The sequence below is a fragment of the Pelodiscus sinensis genome, chromosome 2 (genome assembly GCF_052426305.1).
Source record: "Pelodiscus sinensis isolate ZL-2025 chromosome 2, ASM5242630v1, whole genome shotgun sequence".
Classification (NCBI taxonomy): Eukaryota; Metazoa; Chordata; order Testudines; family Trionychidae; genus Pelodiscus; species Pelodiscus sinensis.
In genome coordinates this window covers 170,618,950-170,644,558 of record NC_143053.1, presented here as the reverse complement: position 1 = coordinate 170,644,558, position 25,609 = coordinate 170,618,950, and the positions used below count along the sequence as shown (strand labels likewise).

Below are 25,609 nucleotides of genomic sequence, written 5' to 3'. Positions count from 1 at the left end.
TATATAATATGTAGCAATAGGCAACAGGTAGCATGCCAAACAAATGAGTCTTGGTCTTGAAAATTTGTTATGCACTTTCTGTTCTTGGAAGTATTTAAACTATAAATGCCTTTTTGAAGTGAAAATGTGCCGGTATATAAAGACCACCTTTTCTTGCACCTTTTTTATAATGCTCTAAGCCAGGGGCAGGCAAAATATGGCCCAAGGGTTGCATCTTGCCTTCCAAACTGCCGATCTATCCTGCCACTGACTAGGGATGTGAAGGACTAGTTGGCAATCCGATAAGCAAATGCTTATCAGATAGTCAACAGGCTAGTCGACAAGTTGCTTCCTACCCCTTGCTGTCTCCATCAGAAGGAATCATAGAATACTAGGACTAGAAGGGACCTCGAGAGGTCATCGAGTCCAGTCCCCTGCCCTCATGGCAGGACCCAATACTGTCTAGACCATCCCTGATAGACATTTATCTAACCTACTCTTAAATATCTCCAGAGATGGGGATTCCACAACCTCCCTGGGCAATTTATTCCAGTGTTTGACCACCCTGACAGTTAGGAACTTTTTCCTAATGTCCAACCTAAACCTCCCTTGCTGCAGTTTAAGCCCATTGCTTCTTGTTCTATCCTCAGAGGCCAAGATGAACAAGTTTTCTCCCTCCTCCTTATGACACCCTTTTAGATACCTGAAAACTGCTATTATGTCCCCCCTCAATCTTCTCTTTTCTAAAAGAGGCAGCAAGGGGGGGGGGGAAGGGCGACGAGGAGGGGGTACTTCAAAGCGGCAGTGCCGCTTGGAGCTTGAGGCCAGACCATGGGCTCCACACGGCACTGGCACTTTGAAACGCTGCGTCCAGCTGGGACCAGCTGGGGTGTCCCCAAGATGTATGCATGTGGCGTTTCAAAGCAGCAGCGCTGCGTGGATCCTGGGATCAGCTGGGAACCCGGGCTCCACATGGTGCTTTCGCCTTTGAAGTGTAGCAACCGCCCCTGGGCTGTTGCTAGACTTGAAAGGCAGAGGCGCCCAATCGACTAATCGATGCAAAATGCATTGACTATTCGATTAGTCAATATTTAACATCTCTACCACTGACCTGTGGCTAAGCAGGAGGCTCAGGCAGGCTTCCTGCCTACCCTGCCCCCGTGTCACTCAAAGTGGCTGGCTATGGGGGCCATGTAAATCTCTGAGTTCTGCGCACCTCTGGGGTGTGGGGCTTTGTGTGCTGCCTCCTCTCCAGCACAATCTTGTAGCTCCCATTGGCTGGATGTCACCCTCCTCCCCAGCAGTGTGCTAAGATACATATGGGCCTTGCACCTGGCTCCTTTGAGTGATTTTGGGGGACTGCGGCAGCCATGGAGCCTGCTCTGTGGGTCTTGCTGGTCTTCTGGCCAGGAGCTGGCTAAGGTAAGCACCTTCTTGCCAGAGCCTGCATCTAGCATCCACCCTCTCTCTGCATGTCTGCCCCATGTCACAACCCAGATCTTCTGCACCCCTGCTCCTGTACCCATACCTATTCCCAGACCTTACACCCTAATCCCCAGCCCCAGGTCACAATCTTCTCTTGTCTTAGGTCACAACTCAAACCCCTTCACTGCTGTCCTAGATCACAACCCTCTTTCCGAGTCTGCACCCTCTCCTACTCCTCTTCTCCACGACAGAATCCTCTCCTGCACCTCAGTCCCCTACCCTAAGTTCTTTTCTGCATCCAACCTCCATCCCAGACCCCGCATCTCCTCCATTAATATCATGGAAGAGTGTGGCTCTTGAACGCTTTCCAGATTCTTGGAATGCCCACCTCCAATCAAAAGTTATTGCCCACCCTTGCTCTAAGTTCTGGTTAGCACATGTTGCAATAATTGCAATGCCACTTCACAACCTTTTGTTCCATCTGACTTGGTTTCTTTACACCAGAGTTTGAAGAATCTAATTAATTTCCAGTGGTTAAGCAGCTTTATTCTGTGAGGACTGTGGGAAAAGAAAATAGTATACTGATACCAACATGAGGGTGTTGACCTCCAACTACATACCACTTCAAACTCCTTCATGTATTGTACTTAGCTCTGCTTGCCTAAGATTTTAGGCAAATGTCATTGTGTTTATCTTGTTCTATATTCTGGTTCAAAGTGCTGCCCATAAGCCACCTGTAAAATGGAAATGTTTTTGAGTAGATTGGAGCAAAATTAATTAACACATATTTCTGTAACTGATAGGAAGAAGAGAAGGAATTTAACACATTTAATGGCTCTGACTCATGCCACTCACATGGTGGTTTACAGTGACTACTTCAGGCTGTAATATGAAGGAATATACACTGTTAGCTCATTATATTGCCAGTCCAAGAAAGCATTTTTTCCTATGTTGTATTGCTATATTTGTTTCATGGGTTGTGTTTGCATTTCTGTGTAGAATGTTTTCAAGGGAGCAATATACAATGCCTCTCAATAGGCTGACTCTGAATCTCTTGATTCAGTAAAAGAATGTTGCCATCTTGCCACAGGAGTACATCTAATAGAAATTGCTACTGAATTAGAGGGGATTAGAGTATTTATCAGGAAGAGCATTTTTAGGTGATTTGACTTCTATATTGCATATTCTGTCTTTAGACAAGGGGCTATGAGAACAATCCAAATCTATCACAAGTGGTAAGCATTAGAGGAGATACAAAAAGAGACCTGAGATTCACTTCTTAGAAAATCTCCCATTTTACATTTCTCTTCTTCCTCATCAGAAGAGAATCACAATGTGTTGCATATTGGAGAGATGTCGGACCACTGTGCATTAGCAGACCAATATGGGGAAGGATGCATAGCATCTGTTCACAGTATGCCTAGGTCACTACTATTAGCCCCTGGGTTTCATGATGACAAATTTCATTCACAAATGTATTAAATATTACACTTAGCAAACTGCCCCCCTCTCCATCCTCCCAATGAGAACTTCACTATTCCTACCATTTGAGGCATTTTTCTAGGATGTTTATCTTATCTGAGTGTTTTGATTCTCCATAATGGCTCGCAAAATGAATAGCAGGGTAGGTGGGCTGGTATTTGGACTGCTAGCTATTTTTTTTTCCGAAGTAGGTTTATCATTTAATGGAAGAGGCTTTACCAAAAAAGGTATTATCAATACATAGTTAAATCACAATTTATAGTAATTTAGTATCTGCATAGTTTCCAGGTTATTTCTATGTGGAAACAAGTGAGCACCCCTTGTATTTTGAGAGATCCAAATTACCATGGTTACTTCCGTATATCCCTGGATGATCTAATTTGAGTTGGAAGTTTCAGCATCCTCTCATCTTTGTCGTCTTAGTCTCTGATCTTGTTAGTTTTCGGGTAAACTTTAATGAAATTGCTGTGACTTTAAACTGCTGAATTGTGCTAAGAAAGTAAATCCACAATTATAAGCACAATTTTAACTATTGTAATGCTGTTTTTTTCAGTTCACAACAGCAGTGACCAGTGCCTTTTTATTAGCAAAAGTAATTCTCTCAAAGGTATGCATTCAGATAAAATTTTAATTAATTTATTTAAAAATCATGGTTTTCCATGAGGAAAAATGTGGTGTTTTTGTTTTTTCAAGTTGTTTTCCCAAGGTGCTTTTGGCTATGTGCTGCCCATTATATCCTTCATACTTGCCTGGATAGAAACCTGGTTCCTAGATTTTAAAGTATTACCACAAGAAGCAGAAGAAGAAAACAGTAAGTTCACTTTTTAAAGTCACCTGAAGTATAGCTGTTCACTTTGTACTTCCTTTTATCTTTTATGATAAAACAATACTCTTCTCCCCCCTCATCTCACTCCTAAAACTACTAATGTATCTGAGACAAAGTAGGTGAAATGCCGTGTTCCCTCTAAGATTTTCCATCTGTGAGTGAAGTGAATTTTGTCTTTTGCACCAATATTGACATCCTGTGCACTTGTCTAAATGTGTGCCACTGTGGCACCCAACTGGTTACTAACAAAATTACATTTTAATTTTGTTTTATTTATATATAAAAATGTAATAATTGTTATGCAAGAAAAAAATACTAAAAAATGGATAATGACCCTGCATCCACCCACCCTGAAAACCACCTAGCTTGCTGGCCCTTGCCCCTAACACACACGCTGCGTGTCCTACTGCCTGTGTCGCCATCAGGACCACACCCACCCAGCTGGTACCTGTATAGGCCTGGCTAACCACCTACTCCCCCCACAACCTATAGTTCATCCCAGCCTTGCAGTCTGCCCTCTCATATGCCACTAGTATATATGCCAGGATCATGCTATCTGCCCCCCAAACATAAACAGCTAGTACCTGGATCTAGGGTGCACAGCTGCCCAGAGACATGAGCCCAGAGACATGTGCCTGCCCAGCCCTGTATCTCGCCCATCCCCACTCCTGCCCCCCACCCTCTCACCCATTGAGCTGTGTCCGATTCCGCACCTCGCCCTCTTCCTTCCCCCAACTGCCTAGCTTCTGTGGTAGGCGCCTGCTGTCCTTGGCCTCACTGGTATAGATCCTGGTATCTGCCCTGCCGCTCTCTCGCCCAGGCTCCCACGCAGCTCCTCTGGCCATGACCACAAGAGCTGCTGCCCTTTGCTTAAAGGGGACCCCAGTGAAGTGTAATTTCTTTTATTGGTCCAATGACAGATGTTTCCTCAACCAGCTTGTGTGTCTAATATTCTGGGGCCCAACACTGCTGTAACAATACTGCATATCTTATCCTTTTTTTTCCCTACTACCCTAAAAAGGAAGAAGAATTTGTGTATAGAAGGAAGACTGTTTTATCCATCAGGAATGCCAAAATTACACTTACAGGAGAGCCATATTGGCAGCTTGCCATTAACCCCAAAATGGCTTATTTTATGTATCTCTTCATCTTTTAATCACCTCTAGGTAGGGCAAGTAAAAATTCTAAGTGGATGACTGGGGTGAAGTGGGAAGTTCAACTGCTGGCTCCTTCTCTTGAATGGAGACTCAGTTCACAAAGAGACTAGGTGCCACTAGTAGAAAGGATGGGTAAAGCAGAAAATACAGCTACTGTATCTGCCATAGTATGGTACCAGAGCAGCAAAGTGTTCCTTCAAGAAGAGACAAGTGAGGGGCAATCGAGGAGCTTGAAGGTGAGGACTGGTAGAGAGATTCACATTCATTGTGGTTTTTTTTTTTTTTTTTTTTTTTTTTTTTTGGTAAGAGATACCACTAATTGGGCAGGATCTTGGGGGGGGGGGGGGGGGGGGGGAATGCATGTGTTTCTACAAAAAAAAAAAAGTTTTTTTTCAACAACTAGAAGATTCAGACCTGTAATAGTACAGTGAACCTTTTCATATTTATACAATGTTTTAAATCTGGTCTGAAACAAGTGACCATAAGTGAATGCTTGCCTCTAAGGTCAATCTTGATAGTGGCATCAATAGTAGAAGTCACTGTCTCTTCACTATAAGATGTTTCAGTTAATCTAGCACATTGAAGCGCCAAATCTTTTTTTACCAACTCAATATCCCTTCCCAACAAAAAGATAATTAGAGCGGTTTGTTTATTTAAAAAAACCCAAAACACTAAATAAAAACGTGTTATATTTTTCTACCTTTCTAATTAGCCAGTTTTTGTTATTCTTTCACTTATCATGACACAGGATCCCAGCAGTAGCTAAACAGCCTGGGGAATTCAAAGTCAAGCTTCTTTTATTATTTAGCAGTCTAGTTTAAGTACATCTTTTACAATGAATACTGAAAGTTAAGATAGGGATGTGAAGGACTAGTCGACTAGCTGATAAGCAATTGCTTATCAGATAGTCCACAGGATAGTTGATCAATCGCTTCCCCCCCTTGTTGCTTGTATCAGATAGAGGCAGCAAAGGGGCGGGGAGAAGAGGGAGTATTTCAAAGCACTGCTTGAAGCCTGGGGCCAGACCACGGGCTCCACGTGGTACTACTGCTTTGAAAAGCTGCGTGCAGCCTGGGCAGCCAGCTGGAGTGTCCTCAGTCTGCATGTGGCACTTGAAAGTGGCAGCATTGCTGGGAGCCCAGGATCAGCTGGGGATTCCCCAGATAACCCCAGGCTCTGTGCAGTGCTGCCGCTTTGAAACACCGCAGGGAGCCCGACGTCAGGCTCCTTGCAGCCTTTCAAAGCGGCAGTGCCACTCGGAGCCTGGGGTCAGCTGGGAAGTCTCCAGCTGACTCTGGGCTCCACACAACACTTTCACCTTTGAAGTATAGCGACAGACCTAAGGCTGTTGCTACTCTTCAAAGGCAGAGGTGCCCTATCGACTATTCGATTAGTCAATAACCTAATACTTAATATCCTTAAGTTAAGAAGAAATTTCATATGTGCATTGTACATCATCTTGAGATTCAATTCATAGAAATTGTTGAGATGTTTTTTCATTTTTGGTGAGTTAATGGAGTTAGTGATTGTCCTATTCTAAGAGAGTCTTCTGTTTTGAAGTACACTATGCTCTTGTTTGAGCTACTAATCTTTTAAAGAAAATGCTGTGTTCCCTGGTGTTAGAGCACTGTTATGCAGTTCCTTTATAGACAGTCCACAGGGATCTTTCCTTGTATTTGAGAATTGTAGGTGCTTTGCAAGTCGTGGGATTTCTTCCCAGGTTTGTGACTTTTATATGTACCGTGGTTTTATATATAATACGAAATCTTGCTACAATAGTGACTCTGGATTTAGAGATTTTGCAGCTGTCCAATTACACCATTTGAGTGAAGAAAAATGTGATTTTTCTATACAACATACTTTTTAAAAAAAGTTGTATTCTAAGTTCAAACAAAGTTATGGAAAGCGCAGTAGTTTTTTTTCTGTATCTTTAAAAGGATGAAATGTGCAATACTATGATTCTAGTTAATTTTTTCATAAAACGGAACATGCATATGAATATATGTTATATAAGTAGACATGGGTTAACCATCTGGATAAAACTACCTGGATCCATTTAAACAGAACCCCCATTCATTTTGAGGTTGGAAAAGAAGAGATTATCTCTTTGTATTGTTTCATTCTTACATATACATTCATTTTATGGTTCCTGCTAAAATATAGAGAGAACTTCCAGACATGTTAGAAGTAAGTGAAAACCTCATGGGCCCTTCTTCTTACAAGACTTTCAGAAAAGTCTTATAAATCAAGAAGTTTAGCTAAACATCCTCGTGTCTGCTCCCATGCACTGAGCTGCCTAATTTTGAGGTTTACTTCTCAGGTGAAGTTTTAAATTGTATGATCCATTTTTAATTCCTCCTTTATTTTTACTCTCCTATTGATTCATCAGTTGTGATAGACATTTTCCCAGTTGCTGCCAGTGTTCTCTGTAAGATGAGCTCTTGGTGGCTACCCAGGAGAGATTCAGGTGCAGCTCAGTTGATTGGTAGCGCGTCTACAGCTGCCATTAGTTAGCAATATATGTTTCTGTTGAAGAGGTGCACATTTGCACATGTCTCAGTGCACACAACAAACTTTATTTTGCACTAGGATGGAAAAAGTTAGAGGGAACATTGCTTACCATTAAATCTTTGGGGTTTTTAAACTGTTGTCTCCAAAGGAACTGGATAGCACAGAGGAATGCAAACTAGGGCCCGCTAGTCACATCCGGTTCACCAGACCCTTCTGTCTGGTGCCCAAGCACCTGCCCAGGGATATTAGCCCTTGGGCCCTCTCCTTTTCCCGTGCAGCATCAGCTTCCCCCCACTTGCTGCAGTCTGCCCTGGTGCTCTGGATAGCGTAGCTATGGGCTCCAGCTGGGCAGCATGACCCAGTGCTCAGGACAGTGCCATGAGGGAGCAGAGACCCGGGGTGGATCTGGGGAGGCGAGACAGTCAGAGATGGAAGCAGTGGGGGTTGGATGAGAGTTGGGAAGCACTGTGGGTGCAGTTAGGGGAAGGGAAGCAGAGGGTGTTGGATAAGGGGATGAGATGGTACCTGTGGGAGAGGAGCAAGGAAGGAGTGGATAGGAGGCAGGAAGCCCTTGAGGGATGGACAGGGAGGAGGGGGTGGAGCCAGAGCCTTCTCTACCTGGCCTTCCATACAGTCTCTGAATCCATCTTCCATACCCAGCACTTGCAGTTCTGAGACTGGCGGAAGGTCAGCGGAACAAGTAGTAATATTAGTCCGTGCAAGCTCATTATGTGTGATTTTTACTTTTTGTTCCCCCAAGGCTTGAATTCATTCCCATAAGAACTTAATTAGCAAGAATATGTTATATCGCCTTATGGAGTGAACAGTTCATATTGTAGACGAAGAGAAAACTTTGTTAGAAGTGTTATGATTTGCACAATTGGTAACAAGGTTATTTAAGTAGAACATGTTCCCTAATTACTGGGTGGAATTCATAGCCTCCTTTCAGCTTTACTCAGAATTGCTCGTCATCATCAAAACAAATATGACTGTCAGAATTTCAGGCATTTTCCCACAGTACTCTTTGTTTCTTTGAGGCCTAGTCCAAAATTCCACCCCCAACGAGTAAGTCTTAACTTTTTTGTGTTCTTTTGTATTGAATCAATGTCTTTCAGTAACACAACTTACACAGATCACAATAGTGACAAGGGGTTCTGTGGCACCTTATAGACTAACAGAAATATTGGAGCATAAGCTTTCGTGGGCAAAGACCCACTTCATCAGATGCATCTGATGCAGTGGGTCTTTGCCCACGAAAGCTTATGCTCCAATACATCTGTTAGGGTGTGTCTAGACTACAGGGTTTTGTTGACAAAAGTAGACTTTTGTCGACAAAACTAAACCTGCGTCTACACTACCGCTGAGTTCCATCGACATAACGTCGACAGAACTCAGCAGTTTTGTCGATGCTGGTAAACCTCATTTTACGAGGCATAACGCCTTTTGTCGACAGAGTTCTGTCGATAGAAGGTGTTATTGCATCTAGGGTTGTGTCTAGACTACAGGTTTTTGTCGACAAAGCAGCTTGCTTTGTCGACAGAACTGAATGTAGTCTAGACGCTCTTTGTCGACAGAAGCTTTGTCGACAGTATCTGTCGACAAAACTTCTGTCGACAAAAGCCTGTCGTCTAGACGTACCCAAAGTCTATAAGGTGCCACAGGATTCCTTGTCGCTTTTGCTGATCTAGACTAACATGGCTACCCCTCTGATACAGATCACAATGGAAACAAACATTTCATAATATAGTACTTTACATTCCGACTGATAGTGGTAAGAGATGCATGATTTCTAATTACTGCTTTTTTTTTGTAGGGCTCTTGCTAGTACAAGATGTGTCTGAGCGAGCAGCTCTTCTTCAGCCTGGACTCCCCTCTGAAGGACAATTTTATTCTCCTCCTGAATCTGCAGCAGGTAATTTTGTTCAGTGTGTGTATTCAGAAAATTATTTTCTGAGTGTTAGGTTTATTGATAATTCCTACCGAGTATATCTAATCTAAAAGGTAGTGACAAAGTAATGTTATAATTTTAGTACCAGAAAACTTTATTTTAATTTAAAAGTGATCTGATTCATCAATTTTCAGTGTATGCTTGCCTGTTGTAATTTTTGCTACAATATGCAAGGCGCTTATTGAACGTAAAATACCATGTAGCATTTTAAAACTGCAGAAATAAGAGACTTATCAATTGCTATACATTTATAATAGGAAGATGGATCTATTTTGAAATATGTCAGCAGGTCAGTTTGACGCTAAAAATCTCTCATTCTTTTCTAGTAGTGTCAAGAAATATAAAACCTGTTCTTTGGTTTTTAGATACATAATACAAAAGCAAGATGAAAGCCAAATTGAAAGGCTAACAAATGTAATACAAATCAGAACTTGACATCAAGGGGTTTTCTGCTGTTATGTCACAAGAAAGTTGGAGCAAAACTAAGGGCTTGTCTACACTACTGTTTAAGTTGATGTAACTTATGATGTTCAGGGGTGAGGTAAGTTACATTGACTTAAAGCAGTGTCTATACCAGTCTGTGTCATCAGGAGATGCTCTCTCACTGGTGTAGCTTCCCCTCTTGTTGCAGTGGAGTAGTTATGCTGACAGGAAAGTGCTTTCCTGTTGGCATAGCATGTCTTCATCAGACTGGCTGATATGGTGTTGAAGTGTAACTATCTGTTAGAGATATGGTGTAAGCATGCTGAATTCTGTTGAAGCAAGCTTCAGTTGCATCTCAATTACACCTGTGGTGCAACTCAGTTGGTCCAGGCTAAGAGGTGACTGTACACAAACCAGAGAGAAATAGCTTTGCTATCTGATCTCAAGGATGAGTTTGCAGGTAGTGCAGATACGATGTCATCTGTTTATTTGTAGAATGAGTTACATCTGAATTCTTTGAGAAACAAGTATGGAACCCTACAATACCATGCTAGACATTCTTCAAACTGGAACTTCAGTACAGTCGTGCTGTCTGTTCATTGTTTTAGAAATCTGAAATGAAATAAAATCAAATATTTTCATCTGAAAAACATTCAAAATACCTTCCTGCAATCTTGTAAGTTGTGCTTTATAAAAGTATACTCTGACATTTTTCACAGTTTAAATGAGTTCATACCCTTAGTTTCATTAGGGACTCTTCATAATTCTCTGTCCTGTCCCATGGTGGGAACCCCCCAAAACAATTATTTCCAACTTCTGTGGGGAGCGCAGCAGTCAAGAATCTGGACTGTTGGTCTTATTGGACTGTTGAAGTTAGCTAGCTGAATGACTTTTCATCTAGCAAGACATTTCTTGGAAGCAAACCCATCTCAGTCCATCTGCTGCTATCTGCTCTGAGCCTCCTGCTTCAGCAAATTCAGTGGTTGCCCCAATGTTTGGAGTGAGCCTGGTCCCTTCAATGGCAGACCTCTTCCATGCTCGCCCCAGAGCAGCTATGGTGTTCCTTGAATGTATTCCAGTCATTAAAACTAAACTTGTAATTTTTGGAAATCAAAGTTTGGTTTGTGCTATTGAAAGTGCAACAAGTGGAGATATACTTTGCTGCTGTTTGTAACTGTATTCCTGCACTAAGGAAAGTTACATTGACTGCTTCAATTCTCAGATGCTTTGAGAGGTGTTATAGGGCTGAGAGGGGCTTGTAAAAGATTGACAGAGCAGTAAAACCTAATAACCAGCTGTGGCAGAGGAAATATCTTGAATAAGGAACAATAATAATGTAGTCGATTAACTGATAAGCAAAAGTCTACAGCATTAATGGATAAGCTACACACATTCTCTCTCTTTCCCCCCCTTCCCCTCCAACCCTAACCCTTCCCCCCCCCCCCCCCCCCCGAACAGTACATATTTTAGAGGACTGGCCAACAGCCCAGCTCAGACCTGGCTCGTTCTGGATGTGGGACCTACCCCTGCTGAGGCTCTGCATTTAAAGTGTATTAGGAGCCAGGTGGGCAGGCATTCCGGCTTGCACCGGGTCCGGGAGCTCAGACCCCCACACCCTCAGATGGGCTGCTGCCACCCTGCGCTGCTGCATCTTTATCAGAGGCAGCAGCACGGGGCGACATGCAGCTGATCCATGAGGGGAGCTGGATTTTAAACTGGATCCCCTTGCAGACCAGCTCTCGCCTGGCATGCCACGAACATCCCTAATAACCTAGAGTTCACACATGCAATCTCTTTGTTGAAGGAGAAACTTTCATGGGGAGATCAAGCATCCATTTTTCTAAAACTTTGTGATAAATACAGTATTTTATTTTCATGAGGCTTCTATTGGCTTTTATTTTGTCTGTTATATGGAGGTTTAATGTAGAAGTATCACTCGGGCAAGAATACAAGATAATCAAAGATCTTATTATAATGATATGTTTATGAAGATGGGAATTAACTGCTGAATTTGGTACTGTATAATGCTAAGCTGTTTGTTGTTAGTATTTCTCAAATGTGGTCACCAAGGAGGGGTTCTTGCAGCCACAGCCTTTTCAGCAGTATTGGCGGTGGGTGGGTGGGCAGGAGCCACCAGCGGTAGTTGCACCTTGCCACTTTCTCTAGAAACAAAAACTGGAGGACCAGGCAGTCTTCCTAAGGCAGTGGGATTAGGCTTCAGCCCTGAGGTGGTACATAGCAAGTTTCTGGGTCCATTCCTTAGCCATGTGGTGATGAGCTTTGTCCCCAAACTCATCATACACCCCCATCACTTCTGACCTCCGGTCTCTCCCCCTCCCCCCCGTGCCCTTATGCTCCTATTCCTTGCTACCTCTGTACTCACTTCCCCCTTCAGGGCTTAATTTGTCCCCAGGGTTGCCATAGCTGAGTATCTGCTGTGAAAAATGGTATTTGTACATTGGTTAATATTACTTTTCACAGCATACTTAGTATCTAGCAAGTCTTTTAAAAAAAAAGAAGAAAAAAGAGAGGAACATATAAAATACCTTATTTGTGTTTCTATTCTGCCTAGGTCCAGTAGTGAAGAGTAAAGAAAACTGTACATTTTTGAGTCTGCAAAAAAATCCTATATAATAAATTACAATGATTTGGACATGTGTGCATATTTATGTTAATTAAGTATTTTAACACAAATTGTTAGAACAACTGCCAGAAAGAGTTGATGGGCACACTCTGAGGCCACCAAAAGATTTGTTGTGAGAACCCAAGATTTGTATCATCGTGGGTATAATAAAAATAGCGGTTGTATAGTTCCATCTAGTGGTGATAGAGAAATTAGGACAATGTAGAGACAGAATAAAACAGCTCATTGCTCCTATACTTATATACTGAGTCATTTGTTGTCTCTGAGAGAGGTTATCTACCTAGTAAATTGTAATTTTGAGATATTAAGAATACAGATTGAGTATTTGAAGTACAGGCAGTCCCCGAGTTACGCGGATCCGACTTATGTCGGATCCGCACTTAGGAACCGGGCTTTTCTCGCCCCGGAGGATGCGGGCGGCGGGACCGCCCAGACGCACCGAGGTCCCGCCGCCCTCGTCCTCCGGGGCAAGAAAAGCTGCTCCGCGTCTCTCTGGTCTGCTGGGGGGGGGCCCCCCAGCAGACCAGGGAGACGCGGAACAAAGCCGCGGAGGACCCGGGAGGCTGGAGCTCCCAGACGCGCCGCGGTCCCGCCCGGGTCCTCCGCGGCTTTGCTCCGCATCTTCCTGGTCTGCGGCTTTGCTCCCAGCAAACCAGGGAGATGCGGAGCAAAGCCGTGGAAGACCCGGGCGGCTGGAGCACCCAGATGTGCCGCGGTCCCGCCCGGGTCCTCCGCGGCTTTGCTCCGCGTCTCCCTGGTCTGCGGCTTTGCTCCCAGCAGACCAGGGAGACGCGGAGCAAAGTCGCGGAGGACCCGGGCGGCGGGACCGCGGCACGTCGCAGTCCCGCCGCCTGCGTCTCCATGGTCTGCTTGGGGGGGGGCGGCACAGCTAGTGTGCTCCCTCTTCCCCCCCCCCCCCCAGCAGACCAGGCTTTTCTCGGGACTCCTGGGGCAGAGCAGCTGGGGCGCTGCTGAGTTGGTCCAGTAGCGCCGCTCCTTGGCACTACTGGACCAACCCGGCAGCACTCCAGCTGCTCTGCCCCAGGAGTCCTGATTCAGCCGCTGCTGATCAGTTTCAGCAGGGCTGACTTGGGGACGCCTGGGGCAGAGCACCTGGGGTGCTGCCAGGTTGGTCCAGTAGCGCCAAGGAGCGGCGCTACTGGACCAACTCAGCAGCACCCCAGCTGCTCTGCCCCGGGCTTCCTGGAATCAGCCGCTGATCAGTTTCAGCAGCAGCTGACTTGAGGACACCTGGAGTAGAGCACCTGGGGTGCTGCCGGGTTGGTCCCTGCAGCGCTGAGGTGCGGCGCTGCGGAGACCTACCCAGCAGCGCCCCAGCTGCTCTGTCCCAGGCATCCAGATTCCGCTGCTGTTGAAACTGATCAGCAGCTGATTCCAGGAAGCCCGGGGCAGAGAAACTCTGCCTCGGGCTTCCTGTAGTCAGCCGCTGGTCAGTTTCAGCAGCGGCTGAATCTGGATGCCAGTTCCGACTTAAGTATAAATTCGACTTAAGTACAAACCTACAGTCCCTATCTTGTACGTAACCCGGGGACTGCCTGTATAGCATTGCAACCTTTGTGACCTTACTTTGAAATCCACATTCCCTGTATTTTTTTTCTTGAATCTGTGAACTATGTAGTGGTAAAATCACAAAAAGATGCATAGAGCGAAAATATCATAGAATTAACTTGAAGATATTTTAGAAAAGTATAAATGTTCACTAGTCTAATCTGTAGATTTTTGAGGAATATTGGCAGAAGTAAGTAGCTTGATCAATACAATCAAGTGGTTAAAAAAAAAGTTTAAAAAATAGATGTGTGCTACAGAGAAGAGAATGGGGCCTGATAGCAACCTTTGAGGCAACTTTTTTTAAAGTTTGCTGAAGAGGTATGCTCATTCTAGAAATATTCCTTGCTATTATCATGAATTAAAGTTTCCTTAGGTTGTGTGGGCCAAGTTTATTGTACACATCAGGGGATCCTTGTATTTTTCCATTCCCTCCGACAAGTTCCGTGTCTGTCATCTTCCCGTCCCTCTCTGTTCCATCTACCCTAAGTTTTTACTGTCTGGGTTTCTATGACCTCATTCCTCTTACGGATGTAAAGATTTAACCAGTAGAAGCTAGAGCAGCTCCCTGCCTGCAGAGGGTCCAGGTGCCCTGCAGGTTGGGCTGCTTCGACCAGGATGCCAGAGCAGGGTGCCCTGCTTGCAGAGCACCTTGGCCCATTGCAAGGCAGGGCCCACTGCAGCAGGGTTGGAGTGGCTTCCCTCTCACCCCCACTTTAATTAGCTAACCATTAAACAATGTTTAATTGGCTAGCCAATTACAGAGGATTTTACATCCCTAATTCCTCCTCACCAAGGGCCTCACCAAGGGCTCCCTTTCTCTCCAAGGCAACATCTTTGTGTATCCCATACCAAAATCCCTCCAATTTTTCCTCTTCCAAAAATTGTGTGCCCGCAATTTTTCCCACCCCTTATGCCAAGTTCTCACAAGGGCTTTGTGCAAGCATCTATTTCCCTTCCATACACATACTACTTCCCCAGTAGGCCGTTATTATTTTTGTGGAAAAGTTATAATCTAGGGTGTCAATGTTACTATATTAGAAAGACAAACAAATGAGATGAGGTTTTTATTGTGGAATATATTATTGGGTGCTGGCAACCAGTTTGGTCTGTGGACTGTTGAGAGAGAGAGAGAGAGAGAGAGAGTGTTTTAAGCACCTCTACATTTCCCCATTCTGGTTTTCCAGTGTTTCCCAAAATCAATAAGAGCTTTCCCATTGCTGACTAGAGCACATATTGACATTTTAGAGTTGGCAGTTACTGAGTTGTGAACAGAGAAATGCCATCAAGTTGAGTGTAAGGCCTTTGCAAGCTCAGCCATTTAATTTTAAAGATAAATGATATAAACAATGTTGCTGGAGAGATAAATTGATCATATTTTTCATTGTTAATGAGGAAAAACTAAAAACAATGAAGAGCAACATTTGGATATAATTAATGTAAGACATGAGAATACTTCTGTATATGTCTAGGTGGTGGTCTAGACTGTCAAGTGTTTGCAGTCTATCAGGAAACTGCAATAGACATTTAAGAAACACTCTTGGAAAAAATAACGTTTGAAAATTCTGTACTAACTGTTGCTAAAAGTAAAACGAGTGATTGTTTTAACTAAAAGATAAACAAATTATCTTATCAATGTATTTCTTTTTTGTATCCAGTAGCTTCATATAGAGTTACATTTAATGCTCCCCTTGCTAATCTGGTGTTTTTATGCTAACGAGATCAATGGGAGAGCAAAACAACCTTTTACACTTTTTTGTTTTAAATTTTTAGGGCTTGTCTCCATGGCATGGCCATGTGCACCAGTGAGGTAGAAACTCTAGAGCACTCTAAAATGTTGCACTCTGCACCATGTAGACTGTGCTGTGATTCACTCTAAAAGGTTCCTAATGCACGCTGACATAGATTGTTGTGCTGTTTTATTTGAGTCTGTCAGCATGCATTAGGAACCTTTAGAGTGAATCAGTAGAGTCTACTAAGGGTACGTCTAGACTACATGCCTCTGTCGACAGAGGCATGTAGATTAGGCTACCAGACATAGGGAAATGAAGCAGCGATTTAAATAATCGCCACTTCATTTAAATTTACATGGCTGCCGCGCTGAGCCAACAAACAGCTGATCAGGAGGCTTACCTGGGTGGTCGACAAATACCTTTGATGTCCACACCCGCGTGTCCAGACTATCGTGCTGAGCCGACCAACAGCTGATCAGCTGTTGGTCGGCTCATCGCGGCAGCCGTGTAAATTTAAATGAAGCGGCGATTATTTAAATCGCCGCTTCATTTCCCTATGTCTGGTAGCCTAATCTACATGCCTCTGGCGACAGAGGCATGTAGTCTAGACGTACCCATAGAGTACAGCACTTGGGTGCACTCTACAGTCTACATGCCTTTGATGCACTATGTGGACAAGCCCTTGAAGGGTGCTCTAGTGAAACATGTAATGTTTTGAGTTAGTCCTTTCAAAAATATAAAGCTGTATATCTGTAACAGAAATAGTTCAGTTTCAATTTACTATCCTTACAGACCCTTTATCTTTAGTAAATGGCTAATAGTTGCTGAGTAACCATTGTGGTTAGAACAGGTGCTAACTGAGGCAGGCAGCAGTTAGATGTTTACAGTGACTTTTAAATTTCAGCTCCAAAATAATAAAGACAGTTAAGCCGCGACAAAAGTATTTTTGTGACTTAGAACAGTTTGGTTCAAAAAAAGTCCCTCCAGACTCTGGCTTTTTACCACAGATTTCATGTGAAAAATATGGCATTACTCTTGTGGTTCACAATCTGGCTTTAAGATAGTGGCACAGATCCCCAGAATAAGTTTCACAGGCATTTTTTTTTATCATAAACTGTTACCATCAAATGAGATTCTCACAGGAAAAATACTGTCCAAGTTGCATAATCTAAGATGAAATGGTTAAAAGGCTGAAAGAACTTTCTTACTTGGCCACAGTCAGTGTTCAATGCCAGGTGTGGTATGGACAAAGGAATCCACAACATGAAATATAACTGTTTGCTAGTCCTCATCTGACTTGTTTAGTACCTGCACAGCACTGGGAGATCCACCTGTTCTGCTAATATAGAATTGTGTTTTAGTGAAGTGATTGAGCTGTTCAAAGTCACTCCTGTCATTAGTGATAGGAAGTGTTGCATGAGAGGTTCAGGGCTATGTTCAGCCAAGCCATTTCATCTGAGAAATGCCATCATATTTGCAGTAAAGGCAAAGAGATGCGATCCAGATGAAGTGAGAAATGACAAGATGAGGGAGACACTTGAGATGAGACTGACAGACACAGAGTGGCATTCAAATTTCTAGTGAATTAACTCTAACATTGCTCTTGGACCAAACTAAGACCTTGTATAACACAAACAACCCCCCACCCCTAATTTCCATGTTAGGCCACGATTCTTCCTCACATTGGCTTATGCGTGGCAGATGTTAAATATAAATTTAATTGGGCCTTTGGATTCCATTACTGGCTGCTAGAATTAATTTAGATAGGAACATTTGTTTTCTGATTATTGGTCTAGAAATAGCCTTAAATAAATGTTTTCTAGATGACTGGGATATGTAATTTAAAGACAGAATATGTCCTTATCAATGAATTTAGAACTGTAGCTTGTCACTTAGTTGGAAATGGTTATAGAACAAATTCTTAGCCTCTGGAAAAATCTGTTGTAGGACTGTTTGCCCTAATTGTGTATGGCATAGCACAGTGAAACCGAATAAATAGCACTATCATAGTTAACTCATGCGATTAACTCAAAACATTAATTACAATTTAAAAAATGTATTGCCTGATAAGCTAAATATCCATATGCCCCTTCATGCTTTGGCCACTCTTCAGAGGACATGCTTTCATGCTGCAGATGCTCTTTAAAAAAAAAAAAAAGTGTTAATTAAATTTGTGACTAAACTTCTTGAGGGAGAATTGTATGTTTTACCCATATTCTGCCATATATTTCATGTTATAGCAGTTTCAGATGATGATTCAGCACATGTTCATTTTAAGAGTGCTTTCCTAGCAGATATGACAAAATGCAAAGAAGGAACCAGTGTGAGATCTCTAAAGATAGCTATGGTACTTGACCAAGGTTTAAGAATCTGAAGTGCTATTCAGAATCTTAAGAGGGACGAGGTATAGAGCATGCTTTCACAAGTATGAAAAGAGCAACATTCTGATGTGGAAACTACAGACCATGATCTACCAAACCTGCCAAAAAGAAAATAAATCTTCTGCTGGTGGCATCTGACTCATGAATGTTCTTTTCCATCACCTCAGTCAGCACTCCTTGGGATCAGGATCAAGCATGTCCTCTAGAATGGTGGTTGAACTATGAAGAGGACATATGAATCTTTAGCACATCTGGCATGTAAATATCTTGGGATGCCAGCTATAATTATACTATGCAAATGCCTCTTCTTACTTTTAGGTGACGTAAATAAGTAGGCAGCATTATTTCTTTTTTGCTGAACAAGAAGTAGGGCTGAATGGGCTTGTAAGTTCTAAGTTTTACTTTATTTTGAATGCAGAGAGGTTTTTTACATAATTCTGCTTTTGTAAATTCAGCTTTCATGATAAAGAAATTACACTATTGTACTTGCATGAGATGAATTGAAAAATATATTTTTGTTCTTTAGTGCAAATATTTGTAATAAATCATAATTATAAAGTGATCACTGTACACTTAGTATTCTATGTTGTAATTCAAATAAATATATTTTAAAATGTAGAAAACATCCAAAAATATTTTAAATAGTGGTATTCTATTCTTTAACAGTGTGATTAATCACTTAATTTTTAATCGCTTGACAGCCTTAAGAATAAGGTTGTCAAGTGCACTTGTCCTATCTGAGTGGGCATTAGATTCTGAAGGGACACTCCTCCAGTCTGGCACCGTAGGTTGAGGGTCTTAGCGGGGATAGAGAAAGAGTCCACCACCACTCTAAAGGATTTCCTGATTAATAAAGTGTAGAGTACAGTGTTTTGAGCTCATGATTGGAAGAGAAGTTCTCTAGAATTCTAATCCCATCTGATATTAATGCCATCTATGATGTTAAGTAATTTAATTTCTTTTGTATTCCTGTCTGTAAAATAGGATTAATATTTTTACAAAGTTGGTCACAACTATGCTGTGATAGTTTAAATTACTGAACCCTTTACTAGCCTTTTCATTTTTAAAGTCTTTTTTTCCATTAGCTGTCCAAAAACATTTACTGAAATAATCATAGAATCATAGGACTGGAAGGGACCTCGAGAGGTCATCGAGTCCAGCCCCCCCCCCCCCGCCCTCAAGGCAGGACCAAGCTCCGTCTACACCATCCCTGACAGATGTCTATCTAACCTGTTCTTAAATATCTCCAGAGAGGGAGATTCCACCACCTCCCTTGGCAATTTATTCCAATATTTGACCACCCTGACAGTTAGGAATTTTTTCCTAATGTCCAATCTAAACCTCCCTTGCTGCACTTTAAGCCCATTACTCCTTGTCCTGTCCTCAGAAACCAAGAGGAACAAATTTTCTCCTTCCTCCTTGTGACACCCTTTTAGATATTTGAAAACCGCTAAATCTTCTTTTTTCCAAACTAAACAAGCCCAGTTCATGAAGCCTGGCTTCATAGGTCATGTTCTCTAGACCTTTAATCATTCTTGTCGCTCTTCTCTGTACCCCTTCCAATTTCTCCACATCTTTCTTGAAATGTGGCGCCCAGAACTGGACACAGTACTCCAGCTGAGGCCTAACTAGTGCAGAGTAGAGCGGCAGAATGACTTCACGAGTTTTGCTTACAACACACCTGTTGATACAACCTAGAATCATATTTGCTTTTTTTGCAACAGCATCACACTGTTGACTCATATTCAACTTGTGGTCCACTATGACCCCTAGATCCCTTTCCGCCATGCTCCTTCCTAGACAGTCGCTTCCCATCTTGTATGTATGGAACTGATTGTTCCTTCCTAAGTGGAGCACTTTGCATTTCTCTTTATTAAACTTCATCCTGTTTACCTCTGACCATTTCTCTAACTTGCTAAGGTCATTTTGAATTATGTCCCTATCCTCCAAAGAAGTTGCAACCCCACCCAGTTTGGTATCATCTGCAAATTTAATAAGCGTACTCTCTGTCCCAATATCTACATCATTGATGAAGATATTGAACAGTACGGGTCCCAAAACAGACCCTTGCGGAACTCCACTTGTTATCCCTTTCCAGCAGGATTTAGCACCATTAACAACAACTCTCTGACTACGGTTATCCAGCCAATTATGCACCCACCTTATCGTGGCCCTATCGAAGTTGTATTTGCCAAGTTTATCAATAAGAATATCATGCGAGACCGTATCAAATGCCTTACTAAAGTCTAGGTATATGACATCCACCGCTTCTCCCTTATCCACAAGGCTCGTTATCCTATCAAAGAAAGCTATCAGATTAGTTTGGCATGACTTGTTCTTCACAAACCCATGCTGGCTATTCCCTATCACTTTATTACCTTCCAAGTGTTTGCATATGATTTCCTTATTTACCTGCTCCATTATCTTCCCTGGGACAGACGTTAAACTGACCGGTCTGTAGTTTCCTGGGTTGTTCTTATTCCCCTTTTTATAGATGGGCACAATATTTGCCCTTTTCCAGTCTTCTGGAATCTCCCCTGTCTTCCATGATTTTTCAAAGATCATAGCTAAAGGCTCAGATACCTCCTCTATCAGCTCCTTGAGGATCCTGGGACGCATTTCATCAGGACCTGGTGACTTGCTGACATCTAACTTTCCTAAGTGATTTTTAACTTGCTCTTTGTGTATCCTATCTTCTAAACTTACCCTCTCTCTGCTTGTATTCACTACGTTAGGCACACCTCCAGACTTCTCGGTGAAGACCGAAACAAAGAAGTCATTGAGCATCTCCGCCATTTCCAAGTTTCCTGTTACTGCTTCTCCCTCCTCACTGAGCAGTGGGCCTACCCTGTCCTTGGTCTTCCTCTTGCTTCTAATGTATTTATAAAAGGTCTTCTTGTTTCCCTTTATGCCTGTAGCTAGTTTGATCTCATTTTGTGCCTTTGCCTTTCTAATCTTGCCCCTGCATTCCCGTGTTGCTTGCCTATATTCATCCTTTGTTATTTGTCCTAGTTTCCATTTTTTATAGGACTCCTTTTTTATTTTGCGATCATGCAAGATCTCCTTGTTAAGCCAAGCTGGTCTTTTGCCATATTTTCTATCTTTCCTACACAGCAGATTTGTTTGCTTTTGGGCCATTAACAACGTCCCTTTGAAATATTTCCAACTCTCCTCAGTTGTTTTTCCCTTCAGTCTTGCTTCCCATGGGACCTTACCTACAAGTTCTCTGAGCTTATCAAAATCTGCCTTCCTGAAATCCATTACCTCCATTGTGCTGGTCTCCCTTCTACCTTTCCTTAAGATCGTGAACTCTATTATTTCATGATCACTGTCCCCTATACTGTCTTCCACTTTCAAGTTCTCAACTAGTTCCTCCCTATTTGTTAAAATCCAGAACAGCTTCTCCTCTGGTAGCTTTTTCAACCTTCTGAAACAGAAAGTTGTCTCCAATGCAGACCAGAAACTTATTGGATAGCCTGTGCCCCGCTGTGTTAGTTTCCCAACATATTTCTGGATAGTTGAAGTCCCCCGTCACCACCAAATCTTGGGCTTTGGATAGTTTTGTTAATTGTTAAAAAAGGCCTCATCCACCTCTTCCACCTGGCTAGGTGGCCTGTAGTAGACTCCTAGCATGACATCACCCTCATTTTTACCCCTTTTAGCTTAACCCAGAGACTCTCTACACAGCTATCTCCTACGTTCATCTCCACTTCAGTCCAAGTGTGTACATTTTTAATATACAAGGCAACCCCTCCTCCCTTTTTTCCCTGTTTGTCCTTCCTGAGCAAGCCGTACCCTTCCATACCAACATTCCAATCGTGCGTCCCATCCCACCAGGTTTCTGTAATACCAATGATATCATAGTTGTATTTATTTGTTAGGAATTCCAGTTCTTCCTGCTTATTACCCATACTTCTCGCATTTGTATATAGGCATCTAAGATACTGATTTGATCTTGCCTCCCTGTTGTGCCCTGACTCTCCTTTCTCCTTGCCATTATAGTCTGTAGTCCCCCCCATTTCCAACCCATCTCCCAGTCCCGCACATTCAGCACTTACCTGTGGGCTTTGCTCACCTGTCCCCGTCGAACCTAGTTTAAAGCCCTCCTCACAAGGTTAGCCAGTCTGTGTCCAAACAAGGCCTTCCCGCTCCTGGAAAGGTGAACTCCATCTCTGCCAAGCAGTCCTTCTTGGAAGAGCACCCCGTGGTCAAGGAAGCTGAAGCCCTCCTGGCAACACCATCCTCGCAGCCTCCATTTATAGGACATGTGAAGACCTGAACTGATTAGAACTAAGACATAGGAACTAAGAGTTGTCTTCACAACTCAAACTGATTTTTAAATAAGGATCTTGAGCTTTTCTTACCAATCTAAGAATTCTGTTTTTTTTTTTTCTGTTTAGGATCTGATGAAGAATCTGAAGAAAAACAAGATAGTGAAAAACCAATTGTATAGCAAATATGAGCGATAACAGGCAAGTCATCCTTTAGGGAAAATATCTCTTGCTAAAAGAGTTAATTTTTCTTTCTAATTTCCTTCCATTTAAACACCTAAGAATTAGGCCAGATGGTTACCACTGTTGGAATCCGCCTGTTCCTAATGTCTGAGTTGGTTGCTAGAGAGCAAAGTCAGGTACAGTCATGCTGAAATATCTGACTACTTGAAAGAGTGGATTAGGAACCACCTCCAATGAATTCTGATTGTCCCAATTTCTCTTCTGGAGCCAGCAACAATTGAGGTCAGTTATACTGGACACTCTAGTGGAGGGATCTGGGTACAGTAGAATCTGGATTATCCGACCTTCGGTAATCTGACATTCCGCTTTATCCGACATAGCAGCAGACCATTGTCAGCCGAGCGCAGCGCGAGTATGCGGCCCCCAAGGCCAGCCGCCCTGTGCTGCTATGCTGCATGCAGCCTCCCCGGCTGAAGAGGCTCCAGCAGTTTCCCGCAGGTCGGAGCCTCCTGTCAGTGCCCTTTGTCCCCATCCCTGCCTCGCCCCTTCCCTCCCTGCAGCTCCCGGGTACGGGAGCTGCAGGGAGGGAAGGGGCTGGGGCCAGGGCCAGGCAGGGATGCGGACCAACCGGCGCCGGCAGCTATCCATCCCTTCCTGTACTCCCTATTAGCCGACATTTTTAGTAATCCGACCACCTGTCGGTCCCGTTTAGGTCAGATAATCGGGACTCTACTGTTTAAACTGTCAAAGCATATGAATGGACATGGGCTAGCAGTGTTCATGCATGTATTGCCCCCTTTAACATTGCTCTGGTTTCTCACTTTAGAGAGTAGAGGACAAGAAGTTACAGAATCTTTTTGTGGAAGAGAAGTGAGCATGGGGATCAGATTAGGGTGGGGAGAGGCCACCATGGTCAGCAACAGCACATTAGCCTTACATGTGGATGACATGTTCAGAGCCCTTCCCCCAGCTGGCCACGTTTACTGGTATGACTGTACCCTTGTGGACACACTGTCTCTCTAGCAGCCCCCTCGCTTTCCCGGTCATGGATAACAATCCCATTCCAGGCACATCCAAACCCTGACCTTGATTTACGTTAGGATAAGGGGAAGCTGCATACCACATTTGGTGGACCTAGCTCTTACTGTTTAGGAGGAGTCCTTATACTGGCTCACAGACGCACAGTTTCTACAATATATAGTAGATATCCATGCTGTGGTGTAGGTATGACTTGAGTGTAGAACATTGGGAAATTCTGCATGTTGAAGTGCTTTAAGCAACAGAAAGAATAGGGATAGGAGAACATATTAGGATTAGGAAAGGGATTGGCTATTAGGGATGTTAGGTATTGGTTACTTTAGTAATCATGTAGCAGCAACAAGTTTTAGCAGTTACAGGGTTACTACAATGCTCCCCCATGGGGGTGGCAGCCAGTGCATTCCTGGCCCCACTCCTGGGGAGCCCCTGCCATCCCACGCTGCTGCCTCTGTATCCGTGTGGGAGCTAATTTTTAAATTGATTCAGAGGCAGCAGTGTGAGGTGGCGACAGTCCCTGTCCACGAGGGACCCCAATATCCCTGCGGACGGAGACTGCTCTGATATCCCACGAAACAGCCCCTGTCCATGGAGGGCTGAGCTTTCCGTGGACAGAAACTGCTTCGCATCCCACCCTGCCTCTCCCCCTGTTAAGTTCTCCCCCTGAACACCAGCTGCCACCTGTTCCCTCCCCCCCCCATGCTGCTGCCTCTCTGAGAGGCACCAGGGGAGGGGCAGGTGGCTCTCAGGGAACCGGCATGCACCGCCTCCTCCCCCCTCAGCCCCTGATGCCTCTGATATAGAGGCAGCTAGTGTGTGTGTGTGTGTAATCATTTGGATTAATTGATAAACCCAGGCTTATCTGTTAATCATTTAAACAACTATACACTAAATCCCTGTTGGCTACCTAGTGTATTCATTTTGTTTTGTTACCTTTCACTACTTAATGCAAATTATTTTCTTTCATATCAATTTTATTAACTAATGAAGAAGATTTATTTCTATATTATTTCATAATACAAGTTGGACCTTCCTCGTCCAGCACCCTGGGGACCTGAGCAATCCTGAAGAAGGGAATTTGCTGGATCTGGAGAGGTTAGGCATCCGGGGCTCCCCTCCTGGCTACAGCTCTGGGAGAACCCAGAGACCTAGCCTTCTCTGGCCCACCTACCTGGTTCTGCTGCTCCCAGCCTGCTCATGGGGCTCCGCTGCTGGGGTTCCCCGGCCCAACACAGGATGGCAGCTGCGGCCAGGGCTCCCTGCCCCCAGGTCAAAGATTGCCACTGACCAGACCAGCTCCACACCCTGCTGCTCTCAACCTCTGTGGCCAGGGCTCTCTGGTCTATCAATATCTCTAGTCCTGCCAGACCACAGATGTTGCTGGACCTCAGAGTCTCAGATGAGAAGGGTTCTACCTTTATTCTTTCCTTCGGATCTGCTCATGCTACTAAAACTGGTATTTCTAATTGATGGGGAATTAATCTTAGGAGGCATAAGTTCATGCTGTCGTCTTTTCATAGCTCATTTCTGACTTTTACATGACTAGTAATGGATATTTGTAGGGAATAATTCTGGACAGCTGGATGTGGTGAAAACAAGTCAGAGGATTTATTACACACAGCGCTGGTGGAGTCCCAACCAGGGGTTAAGCTGGTGAACACTGGTAAAACAAAACATTACAATAGTTTATATAGGCAGCAGATGGACAGAGGAGAAGTGATTCAATAGGTTCTATCAGCAAGACAAAATGAGCACGTAAGCCAGTAACCTACGGGAGATTACATAGCATCTCTTCCCATCACCAATTAAACACCTTATCTCTAATACAGTAATTTCCTTAACAAGCTAAATAAGCCAACATCAACATAACAGACAATTTAATGGCAAGTTTGTCTATTGGAATTATGATGCGTCTATAGCAGAATGGTATCGTCTTGTGTTGGCATGGTCCTTGGGTCCCAGGCCCATTATGTAGGATTAAAGGAAGACAGTGAGAACAACATTAACAAAGTTTGTTTTGGTACCAGCCAGTGTCTTATCTAGAT

The 25,609-nt window shown here is 43.5% G+C and overlaps 1 protein-coding gene across 2 annotated transcripts in view; it reads left to right on the top strand.

The window, feature by feature from the left end:
* The window catches only part of STARD3NL (STARD3 N-terminal like), a 48,348-nt gene that overhangs the window by 21,257 nt on the left and 1,482 nt on the right, over positions 1-25,609 (top strand). The window contains exons 5-8 of one of the 2 annotated variants that reach the window (XM_075921738.2): positions 3,440-3,493; positions 3,580-3,697; positions 9,194-9,292; positions 22,476-22,547. In XM_075921738.2, coding sequence (XP_075777853.1) covers positions 3,440-3,493; positions 3,580-3,697; positions 9,194-9,292; positions 22,476-22,528 — 324 coding nt within the window. In that variant the 3' untranslated portion in view covers positions 22,529-22,547. The remainder of the gene's footprint in view (positions 1-3,439; positions 3,494-3,579; positions 3,698-9,193; positions 9,293-22,475; positions 22,548-25,609) is intronic. The other variant, XM_075921739.2, reaches the window with a different exon arrangement.